The sequence below is a fragment of the Doryrhamphus excisus genome, chromosome 5, assembly GCF_030265055.1.
Source record: "Doryrhamphus excisus isolate RoL2022-K1 chromosome 5, RoL_Dexc_1.0, whole genome shotgun sequence".
Taxonomy (NCBI): Eukaryota; Metazoa; Chordata; class Actinopteri; order Syngnathiformes; family Syngnathidae; genus Doryrhamphus; species Doryrhamphus excisus.
In genome coordinates, this window is record NC_080470.1 from 15485908 (window position 1) to 15503946 (window position 18039).

At 41.2% G+C, this 18039-nt stretch overlaps 1 protein-coding gene across 2 annotated transcripts in view; it reads left to right on the forward strand.

The window, feature by feature from the left end:
- The first annotated feature begins 251 nt into the window (after positions 1-251).
- rnf220b (ring finger protein 220b) overlaps positions 252-18039 on the forward strand; it is a 48068-nt gene continuing 30280 nt past the window's right edge. Inside the window, exons 1-2 of one of the 2 annotated variants that reach the window (XM_058074426.1) lie at positions 252-474; positions 2297-2911. In XM_058074426.1, the coding sequence (XP_057930409.1) occupies positions 2317-2911 (595 nt within the window). In that variant the 5' untranslated portion in view covers positions 252-474; positions 2297-2316. The remainder of the gene's footprint in view (positions 475-2296; positions 2912-18039) is intronic. The other variant, XM_058074425.1, reaches the window with a different exon arrangement.

Sequence of the window (18039 nt, forward strand, 5' to 3'; positions counted from 1 at the left end):
ACTACTCTAAAAAAAATAGTCATTGGGTTCCTTTTATGTAAGTTTGCAAAAGTTATCTAATAAGTTGTCCATATGAAAAGGTTATGTTATGAATACGGATATTTGCATCCAGGACAAAAACAAGTGCCACTGGCTTATTTGGCTTATCTTTAGCAGGAGGCGTGACATGAAAAGTGTCCGAGGAGCGTGGGGTGGGGGGTGAGTGGAAAGAGGGCTGGGAGACAGGAAGGAAGGGGGTGCCTCACACACACACACACACACACACACGGAAACACAGGCAGTTGACTGGTGTCCTCATCCCGCTCTGATCCACGACCACTGCCGAAGTCTGGCAGTCGCAGCATCCCGAAGGAGAAAGAGAAGGCGGACCCGTCCACGCGCTGTCCTCCGCACTCGCACCCGTGGAAAGTGTCTCTCGTCCGCCGACCAATTTGGAAGTTTGTAGCGAGAGAGCGAACTTCTTACGTCGTCACGGTGAGTGCTTCTTCTAATTGGCGTCATTGATTGTTTGATTTGGCGCGATTTGCTGGTCGTCATTTTCACAAGAAAAGTGTAACAACTCGCGCCAAAGCGGCGCGTTCACGTGAAGGAAGTTTTGAATGGCGGAATTGTAATTTAAATAAAGTTTTCTGCAATCGATGAGGTGGCTGATTGGGGCTAAAACAAGTCACCCAAAGGTGAGACGAGGATTAATTAACTATGGAATTTAAAAACTGTGTCACCTAAAATATCCATTTGGTATTTTGTATTTGAGTTTATCATAAAAAATACTCAGAAATGCGTTTTTCATATATATATATATATATATATATATATATATATATATATATATATATATATATATATATATATATATATATATATATATATATATATATATATATATATATATATATATATATATATATATATATATATATATATATATATATATATATATATATATATATATATTTGTATATATTTTATATATTTGTTATAGTTGAGGCAATACACTGTAATGAAATACAACTACAATAAAGTAAAAGTGACTACAAAGATGCCTGAACCCATATTAATTTGTTTTTTTTTGTCGTAAACATTTATTTCTCATTTATTTCTCAAATATGGGTGGTGAAAAAAAGAGGGATCGTGTTTTTCTTGGGTCAACGTGCTGGAAGGAAATGCAACTAAAATAAGGCCAAAGTAGCGCATTGAAGAGTTGTAATGAATACATATATATTTTTTAAATATGTCTTGAAAATGAAGGCACACATTTGAAACACAACTAAAATAAAGTAAAAGTAAATAATTGAAGATGTCTAAAAATATATACATGTAGAGTTTTTGTGTCCTCTATTTTGTCCTAAACCTTTTTATTTTCTCAAAAATCGGTCTTGACAAAGAGTTGCGTGTTACAATTGGGTCAATAAGTAAATACAACTAAAATTAGGTAAAAACCACTCTTTGAAAATGCCTAAACATATGCAATTGGTCATGTTACTTGTTACACTTGTTACTTTAAAAAATCTCAAAAAGGTTTTATGTTAAATATAAGGCAATACACTGGAATGAAATATAACTAAAATACAGTAAAAGTAACTCTGTAAGGATGCCTAAACATGGATTCATGTGGTGTGTTTTTATCCTGGACATTTTTTCTCTCAAAAATGGCTTTTGAAAATGCCCATGTAGCAATTGGGTGATTATACTGGAAGTAAGTACAAATAAATACAACTAAAATAAAGTAAAATTATCTGTAAACATGCCTAAAAATATATTCATTTTGTCGTAAACATTTTTTCTCAAAAATGCTTGTTGAAAAAGGGCTCATGTTATATTTAGGTCAATAGACTGAGAGGAAATGCAAGTAAAATAAAGCAAAAGTGACTCATTGAAAGAGTATTTTTTGCTTGTCTTTAAAATGTCTTCAATAAGTCTTGAACAATTGGGTCTAAATGAAACTAAATGCAAATAAATACAACTAAAAAAGAGTAAAAGTAAATCTGTAGAGGTGGCTAAAAATATTTGTATTTGATTTTACCGTAAACATTTTTTTCTTAAAAACCATTAAAAACTCACATTCACTTTTTGTGTGTATTTTTAACGCAATAATGAGAAAAGGAATGAAAATAGTAGTAATAGTAGTACAGCAAATTATTGTTGTGATTTGGAAGTAGCATGAATGTATGGGTTATACTGCAGTAAATATTGCTGGGACATTGTGGAGAAACTATGACAGTTGAGTACTAGGAAATAGCATGTAAAGTGAGTGTGTACTTTTACACCTAATACTCTCCTCTCCACTCATTCTCAGCGGCACTGACAAGGAGGTTGATGGACCTCCACCGCCCCTTCAAGATGGACAGCCCCTCCTACCTTCCTGCTCCCCTCGCTTCCCCCGCCCTCATGGTCCTCGCCTCCACTGCCGAGGCCGGCCGAGACGCCTCTGTCCCCTGCCAGGCGCCCAGACCCTTCGGGGTCCCTGCCTCGGTGGAGAAAGACCTCCACCTCCCCTTCCCCTCGGCCTCCTACACCTTCGCCTCCATGTATCAGCGCCAGGGCCCCATGTCGGGCGCCTTCCCCGGCCGAGATTTCCCAGCCTCCCTGCTCCACCTGCACCCCCCGTTCACCCCGCCCAACCTGGACTGCTCCACTTTAGGCGTGCTCAACCACAGCGGGGTAGCCGGCGCCTTTCGGCCCTTCTCGTCCGCTCATGACGAGAGGGAATCCATGGGCTACCACTCGGCCTTCACACCGGCCAAGAGGCTGAAAGGTTGCTTCTCGGCAGGGGAGGGAAAGGAGTTTGACTTTGGCTCTCCCGGAGGCTCGCTGAAAGCCGGAGAAGACTCGGGGAGGAAGTTGTTCTCCATGTCCGGCCTGCTGTCTGATGGTGAGACCTCGTCCAGCCCGGAGGAGCGTAAGGAGCACAGTGAGTACGGCCGATCTACGCTTTTCACGGGGGTCATCTAGCCAGAAACTTCTATTAGCCTGTGGCAAATTTTATTCATAATGTCAGTAATCATGACATGTACTCTTATTCTAATCATAATTTAACAAGAAATGCAATTTGACACAAATAAACTTATAATGTTGTTTTAGTAGCAATGTTGAAATACTAAAGAAAAACATTGGCCAATAGAGAGATTTTATTTTTGACACACACCCGCCTGCTAGCTTGACGTTGATGTTCTCCTACAATTTTGGATCACCTTTACAATAAAATTGACTGTTGTAGTAATTGGGTTTGATCCAGCTCCCCTTAGCCTTTCAATTGCCATTGTTTACTCGTGACACCATCACACAATAACACAATAAGTTTTCTCTTATTTATGTCTTAGTAGTGTAAATGTGACTATAGGGGTGTTATGCTATGTCCAGAGGGCTCTAATCATGTTAAAAGGTGAAATGTGAAAATATTGAGGGATGACTGTACATCATTTTTACTGGATAGTGATGCGTAAAAATGTGTTCCCATGATGTGTCGACATTTCTCAGCTTTATCATTTCGGTGAAAAAGCCTCTTATTGATATCAACATCACTCTTTGCTCTTTTCAACCTTCTACTTACATCATCTACAAAAATGTTCTTCTTGTAATATTATGACTTTATTCCCATACTATTATAACTTTTCCTATACAGTTTCTCATAATATTATGGCTTAAAAAAACCTCTATGCTCCTAAAATGGAATAATTTTAAGTTTATTCTTTATTCTTTTTACCACATAATATTTTGACCATATATTCTCGTAATGTTATATATTTTTCCCAACACAATTCTCCAAAAATAGTTTATTTCCCATGTTAGGACATAAAAAGAGCAGATTAGTTTAGTGTTTTATTATTTTGTATTTTAGTATGTTACATTGTTTTTCTTAATAATATTACAAGTTTATTCTTGAAGTCAGAATATGAACGTTTTCTCTTCGTATTTTGTCTTTATTATTGTAAATCTTCTTTGCGGAATTATGACTTCATTCCCATAGTAGTTTGAGTTTGTTCTCGTAATATTATACATTTTTCTCCAACCTAGTTCTCCAAAAATAATTTTGACTTAAAAAATATCTTTTATCTTTAATACAGTAAACCTCGGATATATCGGATTCAATTGTTCCCACTGGTTTTGTCCGATATAAGTGAAATCCGTTAAAACCGGAAAATGTCCGTTTTACGTCGTATAGCGGCCTGTCACGTTTCGGCGAATCGGAGCGCCACGATGCGGCCATCCGATATATGCGAGGGAAATTTAATGGAAATGCATTGGAACGGGACTGGAGATTTTGTCCGAAATAGGTGAAATCCGTTATAAAAAATCCGATACATGCAATAAATTTTTATTGGAAATGCATTACAGAAAAATTGGTTCTTTTTTATCTGTCCGTTGTGAGCGAATTTCCGATATATCCGAGTCCGATATATCCGAGGTTTACTGTATTTTGTTTAATTCTACTTTTATGCCATTTATGATATCCTTGTAAAAATACCACTTTTTGTCCTTAGAGTACAAATTAGTTTTGTAATATTTTGGCTTTGTTCTTGTAAAATTACTGATGATTGTTTTCGTTTTTGGTGTTCTTTGACAAGAGATTATATTGGTAATGACTTTATCATGAGAATGTTAGAACGCACGATGGGTGTACAAGTGGTTAGCATGTTGGCCTCACAGTCAGGAGATAGAAGACCTGGGTTCGAATCTCTTCCCGTGCATGCGTGGGTTTTCTCCGGGTACTCCGGTTTCCTCCCACATTCCAAAAACATGCTAGGTTAATTGGCCACTCCAAATTGTCCATAGGTATGAATGTGAGTGTGAATGGTTGTTTGCCTATATGTGCCCTGTGATTGGCTGACCACCAGTCCAGGGTGTACCCCGCCTCTTGTCTGAAGACAGCTGGGATAGGCTCCAGCATACCCCCTCGTATAGGTATAGAAAATGGATGGATGGTACCAAAAAAGCCTCGGATGGCACTTTTGGACCCCCCCTCGGTGTTGGTTTTGGTAAAAGTGACACCCTGATGCCTTCAGAGCTGAGGCTTTTATCTCAAATCCCATTTAGAGGGGATCTGTGTGACGTGGGTTCGAGTCCCAGAGAAGCTGGATCTCGGTCCTCGGCCAGGGAATCGTGTTCTACAATTGTTGCATAAGGGTGCAGCTATCTATGTAACATATTGTATCCCGCTCTACGCACCCTGTTTTCCCAGCGACTTTGACACAAACCATGTGAACATCTTCACCTGTTTAGCGCAGCGATCATTAGCCACATATGACCATTAGGACTATTGGAAGTCAGACTTTCCTTGAGGAGCACGGATACACGGGAGAGCGTACGGCGGGCAGACGGCGGAGGAGTGAGCGTCGGAACACGAGTGACATCCCGTCAGAGATAACGAGGTGGCAGCGGTAGAGAGGAAGGGATGGAGGAGGATGGAGAAAATGAAAGCGAGAGCGAGAGAGAGTAAGAAGTGAAAAAAAAAAAAACCCTCAGCGCAAATATGGCCGCCCACACCAGCCTTCTGATTTGTTGACAAATGAGTGGGAGAGGTGTCAGTCAGCGCGCAGGGGAAGGAAGAGACGCTCCTCATTACTCCCGGGGATAATTGCCCGACGACGCGGGGGCAACACGCTCTGGAGGGGGAAGGGGGGTGCACGGCCGGGCATGATGGGAAATCAAACCCTCCTCAGCGGCCGCCGCTGCAGGGAGTGCCTGACACTTCAAAGCCAGCGCCGAAAGACGCAGCGAGGGGAGAGAGCACCCAAAGTCTCGTCAGATCAGAGGGGGACACTATGAGAAATAATGGCAATGAAGAGTGGGGGTGAAGGTGGGGGTACAGACGCACCTAAAGGAAACTTTCATCCCACACATAAAGGACATGGAGCAGGAACAAGTTGTCTTAAGAAAAGTTTTGCATGCGCCCGTCTTTTGTTGAAACGTGTTGAGTGACAAGGCCTGGCGGGACGGAATCTCAATATGGAATTTTAATAAGGAAAGAGATGACGGGAACGCCGAGCGTGCCGGCGAGAGAGGTGTGCCTGCCTGACGGTGTTTGCTCGGTGCAGCCGTGCATGCGCGCTACGCTCACCTCCTGCTTTTTGGGACTCTCATTTAGGGGAATGTTGACAAGGACAAAAGGTGGAAGGGAAGCTGGGGGGGTGTCAGTTTGAGTTGAGGACAAAAATGGGAATCTGGTTTTGCGGGCTTGATCCAATTAGACCAGGAGCGAAGGCAGAACTTAAGAGCTTTAATGCAATTGAGCTCCCAGCACTGACATGCACTTGTTCCTCTTGACTGACTTGCAGACAGTCACTTCACCACCTCCAGTCTTAAATAAAACCCCAAAACTTCCCCGACCGGGAGAGCGTACGCGGCTTCCCAGACTAGGGCAGCCATCGGCATGCAAACAAGTTTGACGGATGAGTCAAACTTTTATTCAGCGGTGGGCTGTTTCTCACACTCTTCTGAGTTTGTACCGTGGTACCTCGGTGCCAGTCGTTTATTTCTTCCCAAAGGCCAGACGAAAAACAAAATGTACAAAACCAAGGCAATTTTTCTCGGAAATAATATAATAATAATAATAATAATAATACAGTCGTCCCTCTTTAATAACAGTTAACTGGTTCCAGACCCGACCACGATGTAGGGTTCAAAATTATTAAATGGAATCATAGAGCATGGGAATCCTGTTTAGGATTTGAAAAAACAATGTTTTTTAACATTATTAGAGCCCTGTAGACATAAAATAACAACCCTACAGTCACCTTTACACTGTTTAATTGTTTGCACCGGATTGCACAACTTAGGCAGGGACTCGAGACGGCCGTTAGCTAGCGAGCTAACAAGCTAACCAGCTAGCCTCAAATTTGAATTGGCTCATCGTTGTGCATTGTTTGAGGTCATATTTCTCCTCTCTTGTAGAGAATTATTGGATGACATTTTTAGATATTTTTTTTATTTTTAATAATGAATTTATAATTTATAATTTAATTTTTATTGGCACGGTGGTCGAGTGGTTAGCGCGCAGACCACGCAGCTAGCCACAAACTTACCACTTCCACATGGAATAGGAGGAGAACCTTTTTTCAATCTGCATCCTGTACATGTAATGCAACAAAATATATATTTAAGCCACCATTCCACTTCTGAATTTAGTATTCTATATTGATCACTAGGTCTCAATAATTGTTCGTTACGAGCACCAGACTCGATCGCCAAAACAACATGCTTTTATTGCAGGTTTAAATGGTTTTACTCAGTCATAGTAACATACTAATAATCATAATAACATGGCCTACTGTGGCAGCCATTGCCTACAAAGAGCTGCAAGTCAACTCTGAACCCCTGACCTCACTTCCTGTCCACCAACCGCTCTGCTCCCCTTCAAGGGAAACTTTCTTAAAGGGGAACTGCACTTTTGGGGGGAATTTTGTCCATCATTCCCAATTCTTGAACATGAACACATATTTATTTCCCTTTTCTGCGCATTACAACATGAGAAAACAAGTTAATATGAGCTAGCTAACAATACACATCATCGAGACACACTTATTTTGACGATGAAATTTTCTCTGATTACATTGTGTCCACTATATGGGTGTGACTATAAGGGTGTTATTCCATGTCTAGTTAAAAATGTATTGAAATTTTAATACATAACTACAGATAAATGGCCATAAACTGTACATTAATAATGACTTTGTTTGTTAGTTAAGCATACATTTTGAAAATATTTTTTTTTTGGTATTTCTTCATCATGTAAGAAATTCCCCGCAACTCTTACCAGGTGTACCAAATATGGAGCTTGCCACATCTGGCCCGTGCATCACAGTGTCGGGACACCTCTCCGTCTGCCCCCGTTTAGCGATTTCCCCCCTTTCTGTTGATTTTTCCCCTCCAGACTCTCCTCAGTTTTATCAGTTAAGGTCCGAGGTGCTCAGCGTGCGGCTGACAGCTGTTCAAACAGTCTCGCTTGCCTTTCAAAGGGCAGATGCTTTCAGCCGAGCGAGGCCTGCTTATTTTCCTCAGGGAGATGCTCGCCGGTGCTGGACCGAGCTGGAAGCAGAATGGTGCTTTTACCAGAAACAAGAGCAGGGATACTGGAAGCTATGGGCAGATTCTGACGAAGCAGTGTGTGTACTGTATGCATATGTGTGTGTGTGTGGTGTGTGTGTGTGTGTATCAGGGTGCCAAAGCTGGTAGAAGGTTGTCATAAGTAGAGCCAGATGTTGAAAGGCTTCTTGCACCCAAAAGCGTCAGAAAACAGAGTGTTCATCTCTATAATGAGAGTTTCACTGACTCAATTTGACTTTGTCTAGATTTGACTGACTCCAAGTTTCACTGACTCATGGGTTGATGAAGACTCACATTTCACTGACTCGTAGGCACTTGAAGACTCAAGTGTCAATGACTCATGGGTACTTGACAGAAACCCGAGTTGCTCTGACTCAATTTGAAGAAAGACTTCAACTTGACAAAGACTCGCATTTCACTTCCTCAAGGGTCCTTGACAAAGACTTAAAATGGGGCTTTGTGGACACTCAAGTTCCACTGTCGCACGGGTGCTTGACAAAGTCTCGGGTTTCATTGTCTCTTGAGTGCTGGACAGAGACTCCAGTTTCACTGAGAAGACATGGGTTTCACCGACCCAATGGTGCTTGACGAGACTTGAATTTCAATGACTCAACTCAACAAAGACTCAAAACTGTGACTTGAGTTTCACTGTGTTGACAAAGACTCGAGTTTGACGGATTCACGGGTACTCGATAAAAAGTTTCACTGACTTGTAGGACTTGAGTTACACTGACTCACAGTTACTCGTCGAAAACTTGAGTTTCACTGACTCAATTTGACTTGGACTAGATTTGACTGACTCCAAGTTTCATGATGAAGACTCGCATTTCACTGACTCGTAGGCACTTGAAGACTCAAGTGTCAATGACTCATGGGTACTTGACAGAAACCCGAGTTGCTTTGACTCAATTTGAAGAAAGACTTCAACTTGACAAAGACTCGCATTTCACTTCCTCAAGGGTCCTTGACAAAGACTTAAAATGGGGCTTTGTGGACACTCAAGTTCCACTGTCGCACGGGTGCTTGACGAAGTCTCGGGTTTCATTGTCTCTTGAGTGCTGGACAGAGACTCCAGTTTCACTGAGAAGACATGGGTTTCACTGACCCACTGGTGCGTGACGAGACTTGAATTTCACTGACTCAACTCAACAAAGACTCAAAACTGTGACTTGAGTTTCACTGTGTTGACAAAGACTCGAGTTTGACGGATTCACGGGTACTCGATAAAAAGTTTCACTGACTTATAGGACTCGAGTTACACTGACACACAGGTACTCGTCTAAAACTTGAGTTTCACTGACTCAATTTGACTTCGACTAGATTTGACTTACTCCAAGTTTCACTGACTCATGGGTTGATGAAGACTCGCATTTCACTGACTCATAGGCACTTGAAGACTCAAGTGTCAATGACTCTTGGGTACTTGACAGAAACCCGAGTTGCTCTGACTCAATTTGAAGAAAGACTTCAACTTGACAAAGCCTCGCATTTCACTTCCTCAAGGGCCCTTGACAAAGACTTAAAATGGGACTTTGTGGACACTCAAGTTCCACTGTCGCACGGGTGCTTGACGAAGTCTCGGGTTTCATTGTCTCTTGAGTGCTGGACAGAGACTCCAGTTTCACTGAGAAGACATGGGTTTCACCACCCACTGGTGCTTGACGAGACTTGAATTTCACTGACTCAACTCAACAAAGACTCAAAACTGTGACTTGAGTTTCACTGTGTTGACAAAGACTCGAGTTTGACGGATTCACGGGTACTCGATAAAGACAGTTTCACTGACTTGCAGGACTCGAGTTACACTGACGCACAGGTACTCGTCTAAAACTTGAGTTTCACTGACTCAATTTGACTTGGACTAGATTTGACTGACTCCAAGTTTCACTGACTCATGGGTTGATGAAGACTCACATTTCACTGACTCGTAGGCGCTTGAAGACTCAAGTGTCAATGACTCATGGGTACTTGACAGAAACCCGAGTTGCTCTGACTCAATTTGAAGAAAGACTTCAACTTGACAAAGACTCGCATTTCACTTCCTCAAGGGTCCTTGACAAAGACTTAAAATGGGACTTTGTGGACACTCAAGTTCCACTGTCGCACGGGTGCTTGACGAAGTCTCGGGTTTCATTGTCTCTTGAGTGCTGGACAGAGACTCCAGTTTCACTGAGAAGACATGGGTTTCACCGACCCAATGGTGCTTGACGAGACTTGAATTTCACTGACTCAACTCAACAAAGACTAAAAACTGTGACTTGAGTTTCACTGTGTTGACAAAGACTCGAGTTTGACGGATTCACGGGTACTCGATAAAAAGTTTCACTGACTTGTAGGACTCGAGTTACACTGACACACAGGTACTCGTCTAAAACTTGAGTTTCACTGACTCAATTTGACTTGGACTAGATTTGACTGACTCCAAGTTTCACTGACTCATGGGACGATGAAGACTCGCATTTCACTGACTCGTAGGCACTTGAAGACTCAAGTGTCAGTGACTCATGGGTCCTTGACAGAAACCCGAGTTGCTCTGACTCAATTTGAAGAAAGACTTCAACTTGACAAAGATTTGACTGACTCCAAGTTTCACGATGAAGACTCACATTTCACTGACTCGCAGGCACTTGAAGACTCAAGTGTCAATGACTCATGGGTACTTGACAGAAACCCGAGTTGCTCTGACTCAATTTGAAGAAAGACTTCAACTTGACAAAGACTCGCATTTCACTTCCTCAAGGGTCCTTGACAAAGACTTAAAATGGGGCTTTGTGGACACTCAAGTTCCACTGTCGCACGGGTGCTTGACGAAGTCTCGGGTTTCATTGTCTCTTGAGTGCTGGACAGAGACTCCAGTTTCACTGACTCACTTTTTGCGCTTTGTGGTGAGTGACTCGAGTGAATTGGATACCCGATTCATTTGCGTGAGTGACTCATAAGAACTGGAGTCAGTAAAAGTGGGGTTTCCCATCACCGGCGCGGAGGAATTATTTCAATACACCGGGGCCTCCTTGGCAGAGGTACAAAGAGTGCAAGTCGCTTCTTTGTGGAAACAGAATCAATATAACATGGTTCTGTGTTAGATTTGTCACGTGGATTTATTGGTCACGGTGAAGCTTGACGGGTTAAGCTGGCTGCAGACGCGGCTTAAATGAGCCCGGTGTGTGTGTGTGTCTGTGTGTGTGAGTATGCATGAATTTGCATTGATGCTATTTCATCTCTGTAATTTATCTCCAGAATGTTACATTTACAGCACTGAGTAAAGCAATGTGACCTACCAAGAGTCTAAATTGTAAAAATAGCCCACATTCTTGTCTGTGTCTATCCAGAAGTTTGTCTCATCGACACGCGAACATGAATAGGAGCTCTTTACTCCGTGATAACAAGGACGGTGTGTTGTCGTGGACATCTGTTGGTATTGAGTGGAGCTTGTGGTTGAAAGACACGGTGTTTACATCCCACTGGCGAACCGTGAGGGGATCAATAGCAACCACTCAATTCTCATGCATATACATTTAGTATCTGCTCGCCGCTATTATTCCCAGGATGCACGCTTCAGTCAACAGTCAACAGTAACAAAGGAAACTCGGAGGCATTACTAAAGTTATAGCATTAACAAAAACACACCACTTAAGGTGGAAACGGAATATGCACTAAAACAGGATAATAACTCCAAGAAAACAGAAAACAAAAAGAGAAATTGCGTGTGAATTCTAGCAAAGCTGATGCCGAACTGCAATGCTACACCCTGACGAGTTGACGAGTTGGTAACTGGTACCATGCTAACGTCTGTCACCGATGAGCTGATGCTAGACTGAAATGTTGTAGTTAGCATGCTAAATGTTAGCATGTTAACGCCTAGCATGATAGCGCTAAGGGTCAATGTAAAGATGATACCTAAAAAAATGGCTAAAATACAACATGCTAATATTATCATATTAGCGATGCTAACATGTAAACTGTTAACATGCTAACACCTAGTTAATACTCTTGAAAATTGCAAAAAAATCGAATATCCTAATTTTATCATGCTATTTAGAGAGTCAAAAACAGTGAAAAAAATCAATTTATTAATATTGAATCCTTTCTTTGGAAACTTCGGTTTCCTCCCACATTCCAAAAACATGTTAGCTTCATTGGCGGCTCCAAATTGCCCATAGGTATGAATGTGGGTGGGAAAGGTTGTTTGTCTATATGTGCCCTGTGATTGGCTGGTTAGTACAGGGTGTACCCCGCCTCTCACCCGAAGACAGCTGGGATAGGTTCCAGCATGCCCAGGACCCTCGTGAGGATAAGCGGTAGAAAATGAATGAATGAATGATAGTGCTAAGGGTCAATGTAAAGATGATACCTAAAAAAATGGCTAAAATACAACATGCTAATATTATCATATTAGCGATGCTAACATGTAAACTGTTAACATGCTAACACCTAGTTTATACTCTTGAAAATTGCAAAAAAATGAATTTCCTAATTTTATCATGCTATTTAGAGAGTCAAAAACAGTGAAAAAATTCAATTTATTAATATTGAATCCTTTCTCTGAAAACTTCGGTTTCCTCCCCCATTCCAAAAACATGTTAGCTTCATTAGCCACTCCAAATTGCCCATAGGTATGAATGTGGGTGGGAAAGGTTGTTTGTCTATATGTGCCCTGTGATTGGCTGGTTAGTACAGGGTGTACCCCGCCTCTCGCCCGAAGACAGCTGGGATAGGTTCCAGCATGCATGCATTTGCAGCAGCTGCGACTGACAACACTGGTCGTCTTCTCCTTCTTCTTCTTCTTGCTCCAGCAGCAAGCATTACAATATTAATGCTTGCTCGTGTTTGATGTGTCCGCTGCCCCCCACCCCCCACCCCCATCCCCACCACCCCCTCCTGCAGTGATGCTAGTTTGTTCTCCTAATGTCCTCCCAAGTCAAAGACGCTTTCATCCTAGCAGGAGGGGGGAACTCTTCAGTGATTTTTACCTCCTTTCCTTCATCCTCGCCATCAGGGCCATAGAGATGCAGGATGGAATTTGACTTTTACATTTCAGATTCTGTGTGGTCACTTTGAATGACAAAATGTAGCCAAATATTGTGCCAACATGTAAAAGATAGGATGTGAATGAAGGAATCAGCAGTAGACACTGGGAAGGGGTAGGATTGTTGACATTGAGAGAAAAAAAGTTTCTCCTCTTATTTTGTGTGGAAGTGGTAATTTTGGGGCTTTTTTTTTGCTCCTGTTCCGCACCCTGATTAAAACAGTTTCTTGGTAAGGTAGCGGTGGCCGTCGGTTATGTTCTTGCAGTGATCCCGTAGCCTGTACAATTTGATCCAAACAAAGAATAACAGGAGAGTAAAAATGACTATAAGGGTGTTATTTTTTGTATGTATTTCAAAAGTCATTTTTGAAACAGTTTTTCTAGGCTCTAACTACAAAAATATTGCATTGGAACCAATTAACCGTGATGTTACTTTTTCATATATACAGTAAACCTCGGATATATCGGACTCGGATATATCGGAAATTCGCTCACAACGGACAGATAAAAAAGAACCGATTTTTCTGTAATGCATTTCCAATAAAAATTCATTGCATATATCTGATTTTTTATAACGGATTTCGCCTATTTCGGACAAAATCTCCAGTCCCGTTTCAATGCATTTCCATTAAATTTCCCTTGCATATATCGGATGGCCGCATCGTGGCGCTCCGATTCGCCGAATCGTGACAGGCCGCTATACGACGTCATTTGCAGCGTTTGCAGCGTTGCCTGCGCGTCCAGGTACATTGGAAACATAGTCAAGGAAGTGCCTTTTTATAACGGATAAAATCCGATTTACGCATATACCGGATATAAAACCGATATATGCGTAAAACGGACATTTTCCTGTATACACATATAACGGATTTCGCTTATATCGGACAAAACCAGTGGGAACAATTGAATCCGATATATCCGAGGTTTACTGTATTTTCAATTGATTCTCATAATACCACAGTTTTTTTCTTCCAATCAAATTTTCCAAAAACTGCAACTTTGTTTGTTTTGTTACTAATAATGTGAAAATTATTGTAGACATTTTTCTTACAGTGTTATGATCTTATGCTTATGCTGAACATTTTTACAAATTAATATTATGGCTTTATTCCCATTTTTCTTGTTGTTTTTGTCTGTTTTCATGTTTAATTGTACTTTTAAAATGTGCCAATGAAAAATCAGCAACAGGACGCAAACACTTTGGACCCCCCTGTAATGTATCATACCAAAAATCCAAAATGCCAACTCTTCAAGTCGTTACAGGTTTTAAATGATGGAGGAATGGAGTTTTAATCATTTTATTTGGCAGTTACTTTCAACCAGAGTAAGGCGTCGTGGCGCTCTTTCGTATTGCCCAAAGCTTCAAAATTGCTGCTTCCATTTGTAATTCATGATTTCCCTTCCAGCACCGCATCAGTGTCTCCTATTTATTTTTAATGTTCTTTAAATACGAGTGATGGGTCTCCGTAAAAAGGATTTATTTAGAGTCTGTGTAATTGCATTTTAATTGAATAGCAACACTTAACACAATGAGCAATGTTTTGCAATTCACACAGAATTGAATCAACAGCTGTGCTTAAAAACAAAATACAATATACCAGAAGCTGCAACAATTAATTAGTTGATGAGTAATCAGTTATCCAATTAATCAACAACTATTTTGGTATTGGGTTCATAAATGTTATATTTTTAAATGTCCACTGATTTCAGCCTCTCAAATTCGAATACTTTTTAATTAGTCATCGAAACACATTTACATTTGTTTGTATATTTATATATTTTTAATATGTCTACAATATAGGGGTGTTATTTTATGACTGGAAGGCTCTAATCATGTCAAAAATTGTATTTATAAGGATGTAAACAGATTTTCTATGCTCTAGCTATTTTTAAATAGGAAATCCTACTTTGTGTAAATTCATTTATCACTGACGGGTCTGGAACCAAGACCAAACGTAATGACGTCAGCTTATTTTTACACTGGTAAAAATTGAAACCACTATTATTTGAGTTCCGCTATTTCCGAGTATTCTAAAGAAATTTCTTCTTGTATCCATTTTCCGTCACTATATATACAGTATATATATACATATACTGTATATATTTATTTATTTCAGAATGGTCAGCATGCTTGTGTGTCTGTGGCCTGAATTGTCTCTCCAAGAGTGTGCATCAGGATGAGGACCACACGGCTTGTTGGAGACAGACAGGATCCCTATAAGTCTGGCAGGAGGGTTTTACAGTAGCAGGGGGACACGTGTGCGTTTATGTGCGTGTTTGTGTGCGCTGAGATCTTTTTGTGGTGACCGTCACCACCTGTTAGACCATCACAAGTCATAACACATCTTGTCGTCACTGCATCTGCCTGCATGTCCCGCTGAGACAGAGACGGGGGGGAGTCGTCATGAGTCCAAGGCCCCCGGGTTGTTAAAACAACACCCTGCTTTTTAACACAGGAGGCTTTTCCTTCTTTCTCTCCATTTTCCCTTCTTTCCACCTTCCAGTCCAAGCACCTGATCAACCTGCATTGCAGCTGCTTCCCATCTCACATCAAAGTGTGTGTGTGTGTGTGTGTGCATGCATAGGAAGGACTGGTGGGGGTAACGGCGGAAGGAGGATTTCAGTTCTTCAGAAGTGGCATGCATGCACGCAAACGCATCCTCTCCCGCGTCCCCCGAGCCCGACAAATCAGTGTCGGGCTCATCGAGATGTCAGAGAGGGCGAACGTTGAAGTTAAACACATACTGCTGTCTGTGTGTGTGTGTGTGTGTGTGTGTGTCCCTCATTACAGCATATCGCTTGTGATTTTTTTTTTTTTTTACAAGTCTTCCAGCTGTGGAGGAGCTTGACAAAAGCCAAGTGTGTCAAAAAGGCATGCCAGGCTTGATGGCTTTACCTCCCCCACTGCACAATGTTCTGACATCATTCTGTGACTTTAAGCCATGGTTTGCATTTTTTTTAAATTATGAAAAAAAAACATCTTGTCAAGATGTACATAAGGCGTGAAAAGTGAAGTTTCAGCTGAACTCGGCCAACTTGGGAAACTTTACATCACATACACATAAAAGGTTGTTGATTTAGCGACTAGCTATACAAGCTACAAAGCCCTCTTAAAAGCACAAAAAAGGCATTTTCAATTCCTTTTCAACACAGTAAAGCTGCTAAATTCCATCTAATATGAATGTAATAATAACATAGCATTTATTAATTTTTATTAGATATTTTTATGTTTTGTATTTACACACTACATAATGTACAACAGTTGTGTCCTGCCCTGATGTTAGCTTTGATGCTCATTAGTGTTTATGTAGCGCGTTTAATCATCAAAGTCACCATTTTATGTATGTGTCATAAATATTTAGCCTACCCCAGCTAGTTTGCTGAAGTAGTAATGGTTATTATTAGTATTAGCTAGCAGTAAAGTAAAGTATTGTTCAATGCACGGCAATATCAGTGCCCTGTCCTGATGTTAGCGTTGACGCCATTAGCATCCATGTAGCTCATTTAATTCTGATTTTTGCATTTCTTAATAAGCTAGCTCACCTTTTTCCAGCCTGAGACCCTTTTGTGATTAAGGGCTATATAAATAAACTTGACTTGGCTTGACTTGACTAAGCTAATTAGCTGAAGAGGTAGCATTAGCTAGCAGACTAGAAGAACAAGACACACTGTATAAACACTACAAGTCCCACAATGCAAGGCAATATCAGTGCCCTGTACTGATGTTAGCGTTGACGCCATTAGCATCCATGTAGCTCATTTAATTCAGATTTTTGCATTTCTTAATAAGCTAGCTCACCTTTTTCCAGCCTGAGACTCTTTTGTGATTAAGGGCTATATAAATAAACTTGACTAAGCTAATTAGTTGAAGAGCTAGCATTAGCTAGCTGACTAGAGGACAAGACACACTGTATAAACACTACAAGTCCCACAATGCACTGCAGTATCTACGCAAATGGCCTTGATGCGCATTGGTGTCTATGGATTGAATTCAAGTTTAATAGGCAATTTTATGACTCAAATGTATAATTTAAGACATTCTATTATGTTTAATAATGGTCTAAAGTCTAAAGAGTTAGCTCACATGCTAATTTGCTTAAGATTTAGCTATGACTGCTAGATGTACTGGATTAGCATACTCATTCTGCTAGCTGACATGTCAGTGGGTGAGTATGTTTTTATCTTATCGTTTTTTGTGGTTCAAAAAGGAGTTGCTGTCACCTGATCACTAACAAATTGAGAGATCATATGTGACTACAAGTAGCATCATCAAGATTATGCTTTTATTGACCTACAAATTGTGAGCTTCTGTGTGAATGGTGGCTAAACACCCCTAAAGGTCAGATGCTAGAATCGCCCCTGCCATAAAGGTCAAAGTTGAGCAGCATCGACCCCACCGTACAGGGGTGTAAACACTCCCTCCACCCCGATCCTCCTGAGAGAATAGCATGGGGTCATAAATCACATGATTTATAATTGGTAGCAAAACAGCCGTCCAGCAGTATATAACCTTTTATGTGTCGTCTCAACTCTTTATTATGGTGCTAATGAGTGGCCGGGCGTCAGGGTTCGAGCTGCAAGCCAAGAGGGTGGGGGGGGGGTGGATACTGCAATACTGCTGACTGATCACTTCCTTGCAGATATAGGAACTCAGAAGTCACTGACACACCAGAGGGCACGCATATTTACACTCAAGGAAATGCGCGTATGAAACCAGTTCCTCACATACAAACACATGCATATGCAACCACACTCACCAGTCTCAGCAGTGTCCATTACAGGCGGCCATTAGTATGGAGATTGTGCTAATTGTCCCCATAGACCACACAGGCAGCCCTCGCTGTGAGGCCACCGGCCAGGGTCACGGCGCAGGATCCGCTTCACACATCCTATTGTCTTGGCCCTGACTCCATTAGTGCAACTGCCTACCAATCAATTACTGAATGATTATGGGATTCATGAGGTGGATT